The sequence below is a fragment of the Sphaerodactylus townsendi genome, linkage group LG09 (genome assembly GCF_021028975.2).
Source record: "Sphaerodactylus townsendi isolate TG3544 linkage group LG09, MPM_Stown_v2.3, whole genome shotgun sequence".
Taxonomy (NCBI): domain Eukaryota; kingdom Metazoa; phylum Chordata; class Lepidosauria; order Squamata; family Sphaerodactylidae; genus Sphaerodactylus; species Sphaerodactylus townsendi.
Window position 1 is genome coordinate 75,492,458 of NC_059433.1, and position 19,992 is coordinate 75,512,449.

The 19,992-nt window shown below is 46.2% G+C and overlaps 1 protein-coding gene across 3 annotated transcripts; it reads left to right on the forward strand.

The window, feature by feature from the left end:
• The first annotated feature begins 9,266 nt into the window (after nucleotides 1-9,266).
• On the forward strand, nucleotides 9,267-19,689 carry LG09H8orf76 (linkage group 09 C8orf76 homolog). Of its 3 annotated transcripts, XR_007245392.1 has the most exons (7): nucleotides 9,267-9,496; nucleotides 11,230-11,325; nucleotides 12,068-12,211; nucleotides 13,554-14,032; nucleotides 15,636-15,768; nucleotides 16,547-16,710; nucleotides 18,934-19,059. XR_007245392.1 is itself a non-coding variant. In XM_048507216.1 (6 exons), the coding sequence occupies exons 1-6, from the start codon at nucleotides 9,380-9,382 to the stop codon at nucleotides 19,105-19,107; spliced, it is 1,143 nt and encodes a 380-aa protein (XP_048363173.1). In that variant the 5' UTR covers nucleotides 9,267-9,379; the 3' UTR covers nucleotides 19,108-19,689. The 3 variants fall into 3 exon arrangements, 2 of the variants coding, with proteins under 2 accessions (XP_048363173.1, XP_048363174.1); XM_048507216.1 differs by lacking the exon at nucleotides 16,547-16,710 and having other exon boundaries at nucleotides 18,934-19,689; XM_048507217.1 differs by lacking the exon at nucleotides 16,547-16,710 and having other exon boundaries at nucleotides 12,071-12,211; nucleotides 18,934-19,689.
• The last annotated feature ends 303 nt before the right edge of the window (nucleotides 19,690-19,992 follow it).

The following is a 19,992-nucleotide window of genomic DNA, read 5'->3' on the forward strand; positions in this document are numbered from 1 at the left end:
AGGCAGGCAGCTCCAAAGGACTGGCCCTTTACGGAATCGTATCCTGCAAACTCTCTTCAGGAAATGTTTTTAGATCATACGAGGAGAGTGATGTTTGTGTCAATCCACATAGAGTCATTGTCACCCTGTTAATGCCAGTTGCAGAGGCAGGACATGCCGTGAGCTGAGGGGAGCATGCATTTCCAGGCTTGTAACTTTGATTTGCAGGAGGCAGAAGAGTTTGCAGGGAGACTGGTGGCATCCAAGCCAATTTCTCAATGTCAGATAAACGGGTGATGCTGTTAACTCCAAATACATTTAAAGACCATTTATCATGGTTGAAACGGAGCGGGGTGGGGGGGAGTAATCCTAGCTGATGCTAAGTATGAAACATGGGAGAGATGAGCATGTCTAGACTTGTTAGAGGCACTGCACAGTGGTGACTTCCCACAGTGCGTGTGGAAGAGGCCTGGTTACAAAGTTTGTTTTTGACGTCACAAGATTGCTTTTTCTGCTCCACTCTCATACAGTGAATATGTCTTATGAGCGGGTTTCTCTTATCATCCAGAGGGAAAATCTGATCTTAGTCTCAGACCTGCTGTCACTATTGTGCAGAAATGGAATGGTTAAATCCTTGTGTTTACTTTACAATATTAAAATACGCATAGGTACTCCAGAAGAGGGAAAGCAATATTTTGCCCATGACATATTTGTGGTCTCTTGTTAAAATTCTGGGAATCACAGCCTGTTTCTGGGAATCAAAGCTTACAATTATGGGCAGAGTGGTCTGTTAGTAGGCTCAAAAATTGAAGATAATTTTTTTAAAAAGAAAGCTAAATGTATTTTGAAAACTAATTTCTAAGTTCATCAGAAGCCATCTCCAAACATTTGTAGTCTTGGGGTTAAGAATTTTCAAATGGGGAGTCAAGTTTGAACTCTCCCTAGAAACTAAAATGACTACTCTGAGGCTATTGTACGTTGGTCATATTGCAAAAAGACAAGTCTCACTAGAAAAGACAAAAAAGCTAGGAAAAGTTGGAAGACCCAACATGAGATGGATTGACTAAATAAAGGAATCCATAACGCACATTTTGCAAGACCTGAGCTGTTAATGATTGGAGGACATTGACTTTCAGCAGTGGTTCTCAACCTGGGGGTCGGGACCGCTTTGGGGGTCCAACGATCCTTTCACAGGGGTCGCCTAAGACTCTCTGCATCAGTGTTCTCCATCTGTAAAATGGATAAATGTTAGGGTTGGGGGTCACCACAACATGAGGAACTGTATTAAAGGGTCGTGGCATTAGGAAGGTTGAGAACCACTGACTTACAGGGTCACGATAAGTCAGAAAGGATTTGGTGGCACATTACACGCACACTGCATCATGGTATAAGTGCAAAAAAGACCACCAGCCATGGGTTAGTGCCTTTTGTGTTTTGTGCTTGCCACCATTGCCATGCAAACAAAAAGTAAGAGTTGATCTCAGACCTGTTGTTGTGATGTGGTCAGATTTGACTGCTGCTAACCATATTGGGCCCGTACCTCAGTTCTGTTGGTTGTTGCCTAATATTGCCACTATATTTTTACCACATCTTAAGAAATGCTTCCTGGGAGATGGGCAACCCTTCTTCATCACAAGGGATGCAGGCATAAGAGCTGTTTGATTCGTGGAAAGTTAGAGAAACTGTGTTCATGGGTGACTTGTTCAGCTCAAAATGCTTGTGGAACCAAGGTTCCTCAAGTGGCAATTTAGTGTCCTTCTATCATGGCTTTGTGTTTTCTAATAGGAGAAAAATGAATTTAAATTATACTAGCCAAAACAAGTGCAGAAGCAATGCTGGGTTTATCTAGTTTTGGAGTATGAGGTTTTGGAATATTAATTGCAGCCTCATGAATGCTTTTTTTGGGGCCCTGTTAAATATATTGTCCTAGGGAGTCTGCTAGTATATTCATGCTAGAAGAAATGCCGTAAGGTCAGGGAATAAGTGATTGCCAGTGTAACACCACATTTTCAGTAGCCTTTCAATAGGGTTAAGAACTTTGAGAAGACACATATTTGGCATGAGCCATGTGTGGGGGCCAAACAACGAAGAGGTTGAGCAGAGCCTATACAAAAGACTCCTTCATCTAATGTAAAAATAATTTGTTACAAAGGGGAGAGGTGAATACTGAGCTGGTGGACAAAGGATAGCAAAAGGAAAGGTTTTACATACCCCATTAGATCCGTAGACTCCCCTCCTCAGAGAAAGACTCCTCGCTTACCACGTGGGAATGATTGAATGTAATCCAGAGTCTTGATTTCTGCCCCTGTAGAAGGCCTGGTTGTAGCCGAGGGCCTTTTCCTTCACAGATGGAGACATCTTGCAGGCAGATTCCATTCTGTCACTTCTCTGTAGTTCCTTAGTTCTCTGACTCTTGGGCCAAATGGGTTGTTGCTTCTCTTACAGCTCTGAGGGGCTACTGGGCCTCAGATGGTTTTTGTTGGAAACCTGGTTCCTGTAAGTTTTCCCTGACTTGTTACCACTGCAAGGATTTACCTGAACATATCCTCATTTTCTGAACTAAAAACATAGTTCATGTTCAATTATAAAATATTCTATGTATGTTACTGGACCTTAAAGGCGGATGTAACTTGAAAACAGGCAGTCAAACATCTCTCTCCTACCAAACAGATTCAAGGGTTATGGGCCCAGTGCTTGAATTGGCAGGCCCAGATGACAACCTTGTGAGATTTTAAGGCTAACCCAAGAATCTCACTAATAATAACTTCTTCCATTCCACAGCGTACAGAAGCACAACTTCAGAAAACTCTTCTCTCATTGTCCTTCCACACCATAGTACTATTGGGCATGCTAGATCTTTGCCCAAGTTGGAAATTCTGTAATCCAGTGTGGTTTTTAAAAGTTGCAGGTGGGAAGAAATATGTATTTGCAAAGAAAGCCATCACATTCTGAATGGCTGCTCTTACTCAAAATTATAAGCTGTCACCATAGCCTGGGCATGATTTTACCCTCCTGTGTAGATATAGCTTAAGACGCAGCACCTTTTTCTTTACTAAAGTTGTTTCAAATTTTGGACATTTCAGAAAGGCACATACTTTGAAATTTTGAAAATATGCAAACGTGTTTAAAATGTATCCACTCAAAGTCAGATGGTTAATCAACTCACAATCCTGTACTGCACGTAGGCTTTAAAAAAAACACGGTAGATAGTTTCTAGGACATAATCTACACTTGTTCTGTGAAGCAAGTTAAATAGGGGCCAGTCATATTCCATGCATGAAAAACTCCAAAGCCTGGGGATCCTGCAGTATTGGCCTGTGGGACAGAACCGCAACTTGAGCAGGGTTTAGAGGTCATAGGCCATTTCCCAATCTGCTTTAAAAGAAACATTCCTCCCATTTTCAGCACACTGACTTGCAGTTGCATACTAGGCTTCTTCGGTTCTGGTCCCAGTGGCTTTGGCCACCCAAGCGACTTCACTTTTCAGAGGTTGGAAGCATTTTACACTAATTAAGTGAGCCCTCGGTTTATAGCCATTTTGTTTTCTCTTTATATTTCAGATTTAAGTTTGCAAAGCATTTTGGCCTGACACTGCTCTGGGACTCCCCGCAATATATCTGTTGATAGCCTGATTTCTCGCTAACTTTGCGATGAACACAAAACAGTGTGCAGCCACAGCATTGTGAGGCCCCAACCCAGCCCCGTGGCTAGATGCAGCTACGACACTTCCTGACTGTTACATGATGCCTTTCAAAATAGCTTTCTTCCCAACTTCTGGAAAACTACAGTTGTAGCCATTTGGTATTCTCCTTAGGGTTGAAAGTTTTGCACTGAATAGCACAAGACATCCGAAATCCCAGACTTGCTTCAGTGAAGCTCCTGTCCGTTTTTTTTTCATTGCATGCAGTAAACATCGTATTTTGTTCTGTTTTGCATCAGTGCATTGTGCTGTGTTTGAATTATGAGAATGGTGCTTCTGTCGCTATGGATAAAGATTTGAGATCAACATGTATACTCTGTTCCTCAGAAAGATGGTAGTTTGATCAGTTGAGGTGCAGCAGCTGAAAAAATTGTATGCTTCCGCATTAGAATGTAGTCCTGAGCAAATATGAAAATTATCATTCATTTTTACACGCTGGCTTTGTCAAAACCATTATTTTGTGCATTATTGAACATGGTACTTTGATACAAGAGCATTTATGCCAAAATTTGATTTTATTTTCAAATAGATGGGGGGAGCAAGGCTAGGTAGGCACCAGGACTCAGGCAGAGCATTCTACAACAAAGAAGATCTGGCATGCTTTGTTCTCTGGCGGATGAATATACAACTCTACTATTATCTTTTCATGGAACAGAGCATAGCAAATTACTAAATCTATCCCTGGTATACTGTAATTGCAGCTGTCCGAAGCTGTTAGGTTCCTTTAAAAGTAAAGGTTTTGTCGTTTGACTGGTGCACGCCAGCTTGCTTACGTGCTTCTTCCTTTCAAGAATCCTGAAAGCGAAGAAGGAGGAAGCAGTTTGGGGGAGGAGAGGAATAGCCAGGTCTAACGGTTCTGATTTACTGTGAATGGCGAGGGGGGATGCCTTGTGAAAACAAGAAAAGCGTCAGACACACAACAGCCCCAGGATTGGACTACATCACAAGGATCCAAACATCGGCACTGTGCCAAAGTTTTTTTTTTTTAAATAAAACCACAGCTGGCTAGAATCCCACACTTGTATGTAAGACTAGTTAGTTGACAACTTGTAAAAAAAGAGAGAGGAAAAATAAGATTTTAACAGAGAACATTTTTATTCTGCTACACAATGGAAACTTTCTGTTTTGAGAACTGTATTCAAAAGGGGAGAATGAATGACCACTAGATTTTTTTCCCCCTCTCTGGCTTGTACTGATCACTGTTATGTTCCTAGTATAAAGATGGGCCTTATCGCCTGTGTTCTTTGATATGTGATTTAAGCTTATAGCTTTGAGTGACCAAACATTTTACAGAGTAAAAGTTATTAGAAAACAAGTAAACATGACTGATATTTCTGTGTCTCATTTCTCAGGATTTACACAAGCTTAGAACGTTATGCGTATTTTGTACAACTGCTAAGACCGTGGGAATGCAGCGTACTTCTAAATATCATGCAAACCTCTGTGGCTCTCTGGGTTGCTTTTTAAAATTGTCAAATGCTACTGCTTTGCCATACCTGTGATATGTGAAAGTTTGGATCCCGTTTTTGAATAGAAAATAGGAGAAGGGTTAAATGCTGCTGGGGGGGGGGGACCCCAAAAGGGGCCATAGGAATATTTGAAAAAATAACAATGTTGACGAAGAGAAAAACCTGCTGGTTGCTTGTGTTTCTTTCCCAAGAGAGGAGGAGAAACCAGAAAATGTATTTACAGATGCCCTCTTTCAAGCGGAGTCCGCTTTGAGGCATCTTTTTTGTAAAATTACACAAATTGTACAAGCCAGGCACGTGATTAGTTTTTAAAAGGAGGCGATATTTTTAATCTAAGAAGAAACGTGACTACACTCAGCCTTGCAAGTCAATAGACAGCTGATTCTCTGTGATGCTGTAAACCAGGGGTGTCGAATTCATTTGTTACGAATGCCAGGTATGGCATGAATGTGACCTGGCCAGGTCAGGCCCCAAGGGTGGGGGTAGGAGTGGCTGCATTGGCTGGCCCCAGGGGTGCCTGGACTGGCGAGCCCGCAGCAGGGTGGGTGGCTGCCTTGAGGAGGCTTATCAGACCTGTGGGCAACTGAGGCAACCCCCTCCCCCAGGGCTTGCCAGGCCAGATCAGGAACGTGGGGGGAGATTTTGCCTCAGCTGGCTCATGGGCTGATAAGCTCTCTCAAGAGGCCAGAACCTTGGGCCACATGCTTGGCACCCAGAGGTGGGATCCAGCAGGTTCTCACAGGTTCCTGAGAGTAGGTTACTAATTATTTGTGTGTGCCGAGAGGGGGTTACTAATTGGTGATTTTGCCACGTGATTTTTGCCTTAGCTACACCCCTCCTCTCAGCAGGTTCGGCAGAACTTGAAGCAGTCTAGCAGGAGGTGCATCAGCGGGCGTGGCAGCCTGCGCCTGCGTGCATTCGTTTCCTGCCCAAGGACCGGCACAGCGGCTGCGTCCTTGCCACAGCACCGCCCAGGAATTCCCCGCCTCAGGAATCCCCGGCTACACCCCTGTCGTGCCCCGCCCAGCCCCATTGGCGCTATGCCACAGTTTGAATCCCACCACCATGGGAACCTGTTACTAAAATTTTTGGATCCCATCACTGTTGACACCCTTGTTGTAAACAATAACATGGCCGCTGAAGACTTCCCTACATTCACCTGCGGGGCTTGATCAGTCTCCTGTGTCTTGGCTTGTACTAGGGAGCGAGCGGCATGAAGAGTGAGCTAGAAAGCTTCAGAGGTGGAGAAGGTTCAAGACTTCCTCTGCTCTAGAGGAGAAATGTAACGGAAGAAATTAAACGTGCTGTTGTCAGTTGGATGAGAAGGGATCCGACCTATTTTTAAGCTGATGAAAAAAAAGGAGGGCCGCTGCAAAAGGCTACTCTGAGACCTGCATGGACAAAGCTCGTGTGCGATGGCGGAACCGTGACAATGAAGGGAGGTGGGCCAGGTTCGATCCAACTCCCCTGGGTTGCTGATCACCTAATCTCACTAAAGAATCTCACTGTGATAAGTCTGAACAACAGCTTCAGCAGTTACCTCTTAATACATATATAATTAAAGAAATTTATTGCTACTTGACCAGAAAAGAGTTTTAAAAGGAATTATTTCCAAGTCTGCTGATGGTCATTTTAAAAGCGCCCCCCACCCCCCCCAGTTGGGCTGTGAGCATTTTAAATTCACTGGGAGTTATCTTTTGTAGCTTTGATTGCACCAACCTTTAAATATTGTCTCAAGGAAATGACAAAGTTCCATGTTGACAATCTTCACGGGAGCCAGATTCTAGCATTGGGGCAACAGAGACATTTTTTTTAAAAAAAAAAGTCTGTTGAATTCTGCTTGGTTGGACTCGTGTCAAGTTACTTTTTGAAGCTAAGTTGCCAGACCTATTCGCTGTGTGAGCACCCTGTGATTTTTGCAGACATCTGGAAGAGTGACTTGGGGCATTTAGTTCAGAAGAACCTGCACTGCTATCTCACACAATGCAAAGTTTTTCTTCCTGACGCACAGTTCTGAGTATATGGACATAAAACTGGAAAATGTGATCGGGCTCTTTTAAGCAACAAGTCATTATCGTATCAACAGTATGGGGCTCGATCCTGCACATCCATCCCAATTAGAATGATGCTTTTCGTAGGTGCAAGAGGCCTTCCAGAGACGTGAAAGGCCTTTCTACCTAATCCAATACACTGTCTCCACCCCCAAACCCCAACACAGCATTTATTAACAAGAATTCCTGGGACTGCTTTGCGTACGCATGCTGCTTTGAAAACAAAATAAAACTATAATTATAGTTTTGCCAGCAGTTTTGCAGTTTTGCATCATTTCAGTGGTTCCCACACTGCTCAACCATCTAGCAGTTGGCCCTATTTCTTAATTTTAATGGGAACAGGTTTCAAGCAATGTGTTTTAAGGTGACAGCTGTTTGCAGAGACGTTTGTGCAGCAAGTGAGCAGACTTGTCTGCCAGGATTTCTTTTGGCTATTTCTGAAGAGTTATATGCACTATTGGGGTTGGGATTCCCCACCCTCTTTTGTAACTTCTTCTTTCTGGGCCTGACTTGCATTTCATTAGGATCTGAGCAAAGTTATCTTTGTCATGATGGGAAAGTCTACAGGCCAGATTCAGTAGCCTGTTTGAAGATATAGTTGGGTTGAAGAGAGCAGGTTTACTGCTCCTCCCCCCCCACCTTATTGTATCTTCAGTTCCATGTTGTGGTACAGAAAGCAGCCCCCGCACATCTGCCTACACGTTCCCATAGGTTGTAGGACATGCTCATAGACTTTTGAGGACTGTACCATCAAAGGACAATTTTCTACTTAGCATCGGCTGCTTCATTTAATACACAGGTAAAGCTTCCATATCATTCCTCCTGTGACAGTTTTCAAGAGTGGTCCATTCCCACAGTCAGCTGCCAGGAATCAAGGGATGTTTAAAGCACGTTGCCCTTTCCTAGATCAAATATGCTGGTCCCAGACAGAGTAACATGCACCAAAATTCATTGGGGAAAAGATTGCACTGTGCAACCCTGAAATGTAGCATCGTTAATATTGGCTGTGGTTGGGGTGGGTAATAAAAATGTTTCTAGTCCTTAACATAGAATTTTTTTGCTCTAAAGGCTGAAAGTGTGTGAGGAAAGCTTGCTGAAATTCAGATGGGGGAGGGGGTTGCTGAGCAGTGAGGATGGGGGCAGTGAGGATGGGGGGCAAACTGCCTATTCATTATATGCAGATATAATTTATATAATATTGGATGTAGAATTTGGCTATTATGCTGCTTCAGACCAACAAGGTCCACCTAATTCTATGGATAACTGAGTTTTTCGATTCATTTGCTCTGCCAATGGATTCCCTCTAGAGTTATTTCCTATTTCACTGTTGTACCCACCACAACACCAAGGAAACTACTTGGCCAAAGCCCTCCACGCAGCCCATCAAACTGAAGGGGCTTCCCCTTCCATACAGAACAACATTCGTTGCTCAAAGAAACAGGCTGTGATTGGGGTTGCTATGGAGACAGCAAAAGACTGTCTCCTCACCCAGCAAACTGCCGGCGAAAATGAAATACCTCCATGGATAGCCATGGGTCCCTAAGGGTGTCTCTCTATCCCGTGGGCATCTCTATGGTGAAAATCGGCTATACGTTGCCTTGGTATCGGCCGTTAAACCCGTGTTCGAACCGGAAGTGCGGACTGCAGCATACCGATTGGGCAAACGAAGGGGCTGATGGGAATCGTAGTCCATGAACATCTAGCGGGCCAGAGTTGACACTCCTGGATTAAAAGTGGAATAGTTGACGTGAATTTGGAGACTTTCGTATAGTATATAAAATTATCTATAACTTTATATTCTATAATACACACTTGAAACTGAAATGATAGAGACAATAGATACTATGTGACAGAATACAATGATTATAATACAATATAATGTATATATAATAATTTGCGGAGAGAGAGAGAGAGAGAGAGAGAGAGAGAGAGAAACTTCACCATAGAGAAGTTACAGGACAGAGCGCACAACAAAATGGCGGCAGGCTGTCTTTAATTGTTTTACCGGAAGTGATGTCCAACCCCATGTCCTGTACTGACCGTGCGGCCTTTTCCGGCCGTCTGTACGAACGGGCCGTTCTATCTCTGCCACCGTCTCGTCTTCCATGAGACACAGCAGGCCGCTCTAGCCGCGGAGCCTCCGGTGTCTCTGGTCCCTCCCCCTCCTCTGAGGAAGGCGCATGGAGCTGCCTTTGGGGTTTGAGTTTGAGGAGTCCGTGTTCGAGGGGGGCGGCAGGGGACAGAAGGACTCCTCAGCACTCCCCCCCACCTACAGTGCCCGTTGCTGCGAGCCTCAGGTGAGACGCTGGGGCCGGGGGGTGGGGTGGGAGGAAGGGAAAGTAGATACCACCCCCCACGCGCGCATTTATGCTTTGCATTTGCATTCATGCTTTGCTTTGCATTTATTTATGTCAACGCTTCTGAGGTCAAAGTGTGCCTGCCAGCCATTCCATCTCTCTGACCTATTATGGAGGCATTCCTGTGGTGTCCTCCGTTTCATCCTCCCAACAGCCCTGCGAGGTAGGATAGATTTGGTAGCCCAAGGTCAGCCCAAGGTTCATGCTGAGCCCAAGTGACTCATGGCGGTGGATCCATGACTGGCACCTTCAAAGGCATGGGATCTATGCGGGTGAAACGTTAGGAGCAAAAACTACAGCCACACAGCCTGGAAAACCCACAACAGCCACCTGCTGTTTCCTCTTGGAACTGACAGCTGTACTCTGGAGATTAGTCATAATTCCTAGAACTTTCCAGATCCTGCCTGGAGGTTAGCAACCTTAGCTGCTATGATTCTTACACAGTGTTCTTGGGCAGGTTGCTTTCTTTGTGACCTGCTTCAGAAGTGTAATTTACTTCAGAAATGACTTCCTGGAAAAGTTAGTGTCTGAACGGTTTGTAATGTATATGCTTGATTCAATTATATTTTAATAGGTTTATCTACCAAGCTGAGAACTAGCATGGTATAGCATTAAGGTGCCAGACCAGGATGTGGGAAACCCAGGTTTGAATCCCACTCTACCATGGAGACTTGCTGAGTGACCTTGGGCCAGACACATACTGTTAGCCACCAGTGGCTACGGGATCTAAATGGGGCCTGGGGGCATGACCGACTTCTCGCATCCACCCCCCACCCCCCGGCCCAGTTCCCCACGCATTCACCCTACACCCCACTTATGGGAGCTATCAGGGAGGGCAGGGCTCGGGGGGGGGGGGGGGCTCGTTTAGCCCTGCCTCCCCAAGGCCTGCTTCCCCCGCCTTCTTGCAGGCTGGCTCCTGCCCTTCCTGCATCCCCATTAGTGGTATGCCACTGTTAGCCACAACCGTAGCAACTATTTGGATGGGATACCTCCAAGGAATACTAGGGACATGATACAGAGGCAGGCAATGGCAAACCACCACCGAATGTCTATTGCCTTGAAAACTCTACAGGATCGCCATGTGTGATCAAAATAAAACAGCCTCCATGCTGTTGAGAAACCTCTTTGGGACTGAATAGATTTGGTGGCCAAAATAAAGAAATAAAAAATATCAAGCTGTTAATAAAAAGGTATTCCTGTGCCAGTTTCTATTCTCCAATTAAATACAAATAGAGAAAGAATATACGACGCTGGTATTTTTTGAGCAAACTGGAATTGTCTGGCTGGATCAGCCCAGGGTCCGGCTAATTAAGCATTCTGCTTTCAACAGTTGTGTTGATTGTTGCACATTCCCTGTTTCCTTTGCTTCACCTGTCTGCCATCTGATTAAACAAGCAAACGACAAGTTGCAACTCGGCTGGAGACAGGTGACAGGGTGGCTGCTTTTTTTCCCAGACAGCTGAAGGTGTTTCAAAAGAAGTCTTTTCTTCTTGGGTTGTTTACACTCACGCAAAGTGTACATAACACTGAAGCAAAGAAATTGTATGCACCTGGCAGGTGGCACTGGTATCTTTTCCAAACCATTCTAAAACTGTGTCTTGTCTCCAGCCATTGTTGTCTGTCTCTTGATTATAAATAATACTTGGAACCCTGTTTGTTTTTCCTCTTTACAGTGGTTTTGTGAGGAAACCAACTTTGAGGACGAGGCTGAAATTATCAATGTAAGAAAATTCAAAGGAGATTTTGCATATAATCAACAAGAGTTTAAGGTATTTTCACACACACTCACAAACCTGTACATTCAAATTTTCTTATCTTAGGACTACTTCCCGGCTTACTCTCGATCTGCTTTTAGGCAGCTGCCACAAACTGCTTATTGATTTATTTCATTTTATTCTAGAGTTAAGCCTGATAGCCTTTGCCCCCTGTGCAAAATTAAAACGTGTATTTTGGGTGAGGGGCTGGTGATTAAAATTGCCCCCTTTTTTAAAAGTACCACATATTGACCTTGCTTTATATGTTGGGCAGCCCTGCCCAAACGTTGAGGTGGGTGACCACGGTGCCACAACCACGCTGCGCCGCTGCTCCCAGAGAGACTTCCTGGCACTACAGGGAGGGTTGCAAAATAAAACAGCCTCCCCGCTGTTGAGAAACCTCTTTGGGACTGAATAGACGTATGCAACCCAAAAGGGTCACGTAAGTCTGAATTCCTCGCTGGTGGTGTAACCCAGCAAATGACCAGGAGGAAGCCGACATCCGGCCATGACCCTGAACTATCCCCACTGCGGCAGGGATGCCGAGACAGTGGCGCAGCATCCCACGTCATTTCCCAGCACAAGGGGAGGCCAGTGGCAGCGTCAGCTCCCCACCAGGGTAATTGCCCTGGGGAGGTCAAGTGTGAGGGTGCGCCACTCCCACAAGCCCCCTTTTCACCCCTTTGATGGGGCTCGATGATATGCATAAAATCCCTGCCAACTCCAGTTTTCACAGGCTTTCCTAACTTCATTTCAGAAGGCTCTGTGTGAGTACTCCAGTTGCCTTGCGCTGCTGCCTCCCAGCAACATAGCCATGAGAAGAGACATACAAGAGAGTCAGGCTCGCTGCCTAGCTCATTTGGGACGACATAAGGAAGCCTCGGAGATTGCAGAGATGCTGGTTGGTACTTTTCCCTATTCTGCCTTCCCAGCGTGCAGCTTTCACTAAGGTCCTTCCTCCAAAGAACTCCAGGCACTGTGTACAGTTCTCCATTCCCCCTTTTATTCTCACAACAGCCCTGTCAGGTAGGTGAAGCTGAGGGACGATGGCTGGACCAAGGGGACCCAGTGAGTTTTGCGGTTCTGTGGATATTCGAACCCAGGTATCTCGGATCCTAGCCTGATGCACTACATCCCAATACTTCTCAATTCCCTTTCTCATTATAGAGTTGCCATTAATGGACGTGCCCTGGATAGCTATCCTGACCTGGGGTATCCTGATCTTGTCAGATCTCAGGAGCTAAGCAGGAGCAGCCCAGATCAGTATTTGGATGAAGACCCTGGTTGCACTTGCAGACAAGCCAGAGGCGTACCAGGGCAACACCTGCTCTGGGCGCCTTGAACTGCCCCTGTGCCCCCCAGTGCCCCACTTACCTTATTCAGCATCAGTAGTCCAGGCAGGCTGGCGGGGCTTGGCCTGGTGGAGCCAGACCGAGGGGCAGCCCCGCCAGTTACAGGAGCAGCCTGGCGGGGCCGGATCAAGGGGCGGTCCGCAGCAGGTTCCCAGCCTGACTGCTCCCGGCCAGCTGCTCAGTGGGCGGGGAGGAGGGGGCTTGGGGTGATTTTGCACCTCCTTTGTGACGACCTGGCCTGCATCCAGGGACATGGGACACCACATGACCCCGTACGCCCCTGACCAAGCTACTGCAAACCACCTTGGAATCTCACTTGCCTTGAAAACCCTATGACGTCTCCGTAAGTTGACTGCAATTTAACAGCAAAAGAAAAGAAAGAAAGGAAATGCCTCTTAATTTACTGGAGAATTTTCCTGAAGAATGTCTTTACGCTCACTCCCACCCTCATTTTACAGCAATATTTTTATTGCTGCTTTTTTAAGGATAGGCTTTATAGGAAGTACCCATCGTGACATAGAGAAAAATCAAATGTTCATATGGCGATAGTTTTCAAGGGGAGCAGTTTAAATTAGCATGTGTGACGCCAGGGGAAGAAAAGGCAATATTGCCTACTGTTCTTTATTGCCGCTCCGTCTCATGTGGGTTTCCGCCCCCCGCCTTGGTTCCAGACTCTCTGGTGTAGCGGTTCAGTGGATTAAAAAAAGGACCCTCTTTCCTCTTGGATCAGCAGAAAAGCTGTTCATTTTGGGAATTTATTTGTACGAGTTTTGAATAAGGGTTACCTGATTCAGGGAGGTATTTCTCTCTTTGTTGCTCTATTCACCCACCTGCTCACCAAAACGCTTTTGTAAAAAGGCTTCAATGAAGTGTTTTGACTTTCTTTTCCAGAGGAACGGAGCAACAAACACCGACCACATCACAACAGTGCTGCTCCTGCAGTTTACCATACATCGCACCGCAGGCTGTGCCGAGAAAACAATCGAGTGCTTGCAGCAGTTGATTTCATTGCACCCTTTTCATCCTGGGCACTGGAGGTCGCTGGCTGAGGCTTACGTGAGCCTTCTGCCTTTTCCTCTGCCCTTGTGGGGCTCAGAAGCTGATCTCTTGCAAAGCGACGGCTCAGCTGTTTTATCAGAGCCCCTTGGAAACAGAGCCGGCTTTCAACTTTGCAAAAAACATGCCTGGAAGGTGGATTTCTGTTTGCACCTTCCCTCCAAAACAAATGGCAGCTTTGGGTCTAATGGGGAGGCACACATCGGCGACTTGGAAAAATTAGAACCAAAGCACACAGAGAGAAATGTGATTCTTGGTACCATAGGACAGGAAGAGATTTGGATATATGCATGTGCTTCCTTTGTTAGAGCAAGGTAATGTATGAAACCACATCTCCTGTAATTTTGCTACACTTCTCAGGAATAGAATATTTTGCACTTCTTTCAGTAGTTGTGGTTGCATTTTTACTGCTCCTTCCTTCCTATGTGGAGCTCAAATTGGCTTATGCAGGTCTCCTCTCCAAGTACTCAGTTGAGCTACTTAGCTTCAGCAGGGTGGCTGCATCATCCATGACCAAAGATGAGTTCAGGAAAGCGTCAGACCTCAAAAAATGGCTTAAGCTTCATTTTCTCACATACATGTGACACATATCTGTCACTTGTGCTTTTGGGGGCTTTGACAAATTATATTGGAGGGCTCTTTTTTTGGGAAGCATTCCCGTTGGGTAGCCTGGAGCTAATTCTTGCAAAAAAAAAAAATTAAAGAAGCAACTGATTGTGGTGGAGTTTTCCGGGCTGTGAGGCCATGGTCTGGTGGATCTTGTTCCTAACGTTTCGCCTGCATCTGTGGCTAGCATCTTCAGATGTGCATCACAGAGGGAAGTCTGTCCTGCAACGCCTCTGAAGGTGCCAGCAGGTGAAACGTTAGGAACAAGATCTACCAGGCCACGGCCACACAGCCCAGAAAACCCACCACAACCAGTTGAATCCGGCCATGAAAGCCTTCAACAACACATTATTAAAGCAAGCTGTTATTTACAAGCCAGATGGGCCTAATCTTAGGAGTCAATGTAGTGTAGTGGCTACTGGTGTTGGATTAAGATCATGGGGAGCCAAGTTCAAATCCCCACACTGTCATGGAAGCTCGCTGGGTTATTGTGGATCACGCACTCACTCTCTGTCTAACCTACCTCACAGAGTTGTTGGAAGGATAAAATGAGAGCAGGGGAGTAAACAATTCATTGAATTATCATTTCTGATTAATAAGCAGTTGGCCACAAGAAGAACGTGATGCCTGTATTTTGTGATATTTCTTTGGGATGGATTCTTATGGACAGGAGGAGGGAAGCATGCAGGGGCATAGCTAGGGAAAATGGAGCCCGGGGCAGACTCCCGAGATTTCCGCCACCCCCTCCCCCAGTGGGCCCCCACGCCCCCCCCTTACGCCCCACTTACCTTGGCGGGGGTCAAGCAGGGACACATGCAGCAGCCTCCACCAGCCCTGGTGGGGTGAAGGAGGAGGGGTGTGGGGGGCAATTTTCCGCCCCACGCGTGACCCCACCGGCATCAGCCCAGTGTGCCTGTCCTCACCCCGCCCTGTAGTAGCTACGCCACTGGAAGCATGAATTAGCTATTGAGGGTGGTGAGAACGTTTTCAGCTCCTATAAGTTCAGAGTTGTTCAGGGTATTTTTTTGGAGGGGGGTCAGTGGAAGCTGATCTGTAGGACTGTCTGTGGAGCCTGCTTCTATAACTCTCTGTAAGACTTGCTTGTTCTGTCTGCTGTAAATAACTAGCAGATTACAAATATCCTTCCCTTTTCTATGGGAGCAGATTCCTTGAAAACCAATCTGGAACGCCTCGCTCCACCGAGAGCGATCTTTTTAATTTGTTAATTCCTTATGTAGATTTTTTTGGCTGTCAAAGCTCACACATGCAGGTGTGTGTCCACATTTTGTTATTGCCGTTTGTCGTTGCCAGGCTCTTGCTTCAGCTCCTCCAGCTTCATCAGTCTTCCTTTGCATTAGAGAGCAACTTAAAAGCGCAACAGGAAATCGAAGAGAAAGTTGCATCTTTTAGACTGAGCAGGGACGTTCTGTTCGTGGTGACCGAGGTGAGTGGAGTTTCCTCACAGTTATTCTAACTGCAGGGCTTAAATGAATTATTCAGATCATTCAAGCCTGGACATATCCCCATATTTATTTCCTCTTGCTAGAATCAGGGAGTTGGAAGTAACCCCAACGGCCAACAAGTCCAACCCCCTGTAGTGCAGCAACCCATGATCAAAGCACTCCTGACAGATGGCCATCCAGCCTCTCTTTAAAAACCTCCAAAGAAGGAGACTCCACCACACTCCCAGGTAGTGCATTCCACTGTTGAACAGCCCTTACTGTCAGGAAGTTTTTCCTGATGTTTAGGTGGAATCTCTTTTCCTTCACCTTGAACCCATTACTCCTGGTCTTAGTCTCTGGAGCAGCAGAAAACAAGCTTGCTCCCTTACCAACATGACTGTAACCTGAATCATTCCATCACACTTTCAGATATCTAAACATGGCTACTATGTCACCTCTTAACCTTCTCTTCACCAAACTCAACATCCCCAGTTCCCTAAGTCTCTCCTCGTAGGGCATGGATTCCAGACTTTTTACCATTTTGGTTGCCCTCCTCTGGACCCCTTTCATCTTGCCAATGTCCTTCTTGAATTGCGGTGCCCAGAACTGTACACAACATTCCACATGGGGTTTAACCAATGCAGAATAGAGAGGTACAACTATATCCCTCTCTGCAAGCAGCAGAGAGAGGGATGCAGCTAAAGCCACACAGAGCACCAGCCTCTTCCTGCCCTGCTGATAACAAGATGTCCTGTTCATGCTTACATCCTCTTTTCACAGCTTTAGAGGCTGGACTCTTCCTTGAAGGCGAAAAAGAGGTGTTGGGTTGCTTGGTTCTGCACTTGCATTGTGACCGGTATGCAGCTCAGAAGTGCTGACTATGCCCTGTCTGTATGTGCCCTGTTGCATCTACTGATAAGCATTTCAGTATCCTACCTGAATAGGTAAACTTGCATGTAGTTTCCCAAAACACGGTGCTGCTCATACAGCTGCAAGGCCCATAGTAGATCCTGCAGCAGGATTCCTAGAACGTTGTCATTGGGAGTAGAACTGGTGAGAAGGATTCATAGAACGCTGTCACTGGGAGCAGAATTGATGAGAAGATGGCTGGCAGATAAATCCACGGAAGGGAACTTTGCCAAAACCATTGTGTGAGCCTGGGTGTGTATTTTGTTTCCTGCGTTGTTTCTACACCTGGCACAGAAATTTCGCCACAGGATTCCTGAGGACTGTTCCTCCTGGTGGAAGGGAAATGAGGTGATTTTTGGCCTCATCAGGAAGGTTGGAAATTATTTCCCAACTCTTTGCCAACACTCCTGCTATTGTTTCAGATCAGCTTGAATCTCAGAGCTCCACCCTCCACCCTTCCACTGTGTTTTATAAGGGAGCCAGAGTGGTGCAGTGCACTCTAATCTGGTGAACCGGGTTTGATTCCCTGCTCTGCCACTTGAGCTGTGGAGGCTTATCTGGTGAACTAGATTAGCTTGTGCACTCCAACACACGCCCGCTGGGTGACCTTGGGCTAGTCACAGTTCTTTGGAGCTCTCTCAGCCCCACCTACCTCACAGGGTGTTTGTTGTGAGGAGGGAAGGGAAAGGAGTTTGTAAAGTCCTCATTTTTCGCCTTACAGGAGAGAAAGGGGGATATAAATCCAACTCTTCTTCTTCTCTCTAGCCATAACAATTCATGGCTTCTGTTTCTTATGAGCCAGCATGGTGTAGTGGTTAAAAGCCCTGGACTTGAATCTGGAGAACCAGGTTTGATTCCCCACTCCTCCACATGAGTGGCAGAGTCTTATCTGGTGAACTGGATTTGTTTCCCCATAGCTCCACATGAAGCCTGCTGGGTGACCATGGGCTAGTCGCAGCTCTTCAGAGCTCTCTCAGTCCCACCTATCTCACAAGGTGTCTGTTGTGGGGTCAGGAATGGAAAAGGAATTTGTAAGCCCCTTTGAGTCTCCTTACAGGAGAGAAAGGTGGGATATAAATCCAATCTCTTCTTCTTCTAGACTGCAAAATTTCTGAACCCCTTGGGGAGGGCGGTATAGAAGTAAATAAATAAATAAATAAAAATGTACCTGTACTGTTAGCCATACTCAAAAGACATACTTCGGAGGACATAGCTGTGGCGGTTTATAAAATTCATATTTTGCCTTTCCAGAGACCTGTTCAAGACTACTTAAAACATAAAAAAAACCCAATCTTAAATACTACAAGTGTTAAATTGTCAGCCCTAAAACCAACATGTTTTTAATAAATAAATAAACTGTGCCTGGAAACAAAAGGACAGGCTGTGAAGATTTTCCTGCCCTTCCAGTAGCCTAGTTTCCACAGGCTTTGTTTCTTTGAAAAGTGGCTTCCTCATTCAGAGGCTCAAACTACTGCTGAAATTCTGTGAAGGTTTAAAAAACAAAGCAACTTTGGGAGTGTGGGGGCTGCTATCTGAGAATCTTAGTCCAAAGCTGTGTCAGATTCATTCATTCATTCATTCATTCATTCATTCATTCATTCATTCATTCATTCATTGGATTTTTAAACTGCCCCTCCCATGTCTGGCTTGGGGCGATGTACAAACAGAATTACATTACATAAACTGTTTCGACATACAAGACCTATGATTTAAAAGAAGAAAACAGTGCCCAAAATAATAAGATAAAACCACCTAATCCATAAATCAGCATTTGATAAAACCAACTACACTAGAATGTATAAAAACCAAGCGGGAGAAGTAAGACCCATCTATGGGCTAAGATGTCATATAGCCCCAGGGGAGACTGGTGGTCAAAGATCAGCCTCAACGAAATCCCTGGCAGAACAGCTCTGTCTTGCAGGCCCTGCAGAACTCCATGAAGTCCCACGGGGTCCTGATCTTCTCTGGGAGGCTGTTCCACCAGGAAGGGGCCAAGGCGGAAAAGGCCCTGGCCCGCGTTGAGGCCAGATGGACCTCCTGTGGGCCAGGGGTGAGTCCCTTGGCTCCTAATGTTAATGTCCACTGGAGGTTATAATGGAAGAGTCACGCAAATATCCTGGGCCCAGTCTTTTAGTTCCTTAGTTGGTAGTCAGTATTTAGCAGGTTCTACTTCTGTTTGGGCAGACCCTAAACTAGGGGTGTCCAACTCTGGCCTAAACTTTGCTTATTAGTTAATGGTTCCCCACTTTTCCCTGCAGGTTATGGGAGAGGATCTCACCCCGGAAAAACTCAAAGAGGACGCCCAGGGGGAGGTGAAATGCGTAGGGGCTTCAGCGCTGGCTTCCCTAATGACGGCTTCAACGGCGGGATTTGAAAGGAAGTGGTTCCAAAAGCTCAGAGACGAACTGTGCTGCTCGGACTGCTGCACGTGATGGAGGCTGGCCCCGGTTAAGACTCGTTCTGTTTGGTTTTACTCCGCCGGAGACAAGGACTCCATTGGACGTCGCTAAAGGGCACGGACAGCTGGGCGGCTCAGCATTTTCACTGGTCAGGGGAACGAGCGGGGATTCCACACCTGAAGCAACCTGAGGCTGCCTCCTCCAAGAAACCTCCAAGAACATCATTTCTGCTTATAGCAGAGTGCTTTGTCCAGCGGGAGGTGGATGGGCTGCTACTGGGTGGGACGAAGCTTAGCAGATCTGGGTTCGGCCAATGCCAAGGTTGGATTCCTCCTGGAAATCCTGCATTACTCGCCTTGCAAGGAAATAATTTTTGTGGGGCACGGACCACAGTCATCACTTCCACCAATATTAGCTGAGCCCTGTTCACCTTTTCTGTCCCTAGTGTGTTTCAGATACTTGGAACGGTACCTGGACTGAGGGAATCTGGACTTCTTGGATGCAAGAGCAGCAGTGGCGTAGTGGTTAAGAGCAGGTGTTCTCTAATCTGGAGGAACCGGGTTTGATTCCCCGCTCTGCCGCCTGAGCTGTGGAGGCTTTTCTGGGGAATTCAGATTAGCCTGTGCACTCCCAACACACACCAGCTGGGTGACCTTGGGCTAGTCACAGTTCTTCGGAGCTCTCTCAGCCCCATCTCCCTCACAGGGTGTTTGTTGTGAGGGGGGAAGGGCAAGGAGATTGTCAGCCCCTTTGAGTCTCCTACAGGAGAGAAAGGAGGGATATAAATCCAACTGTTCTTCTTCTGTCCTTGAGCCTCCAAGCACCCAGGTTTGTCCCACTCACAAATGGGGTGAAATGCTTTGCAGAACGAGGGCCGAAATATCTTTTGAAACGTACCAAAGCATTTATCGCGTGGCT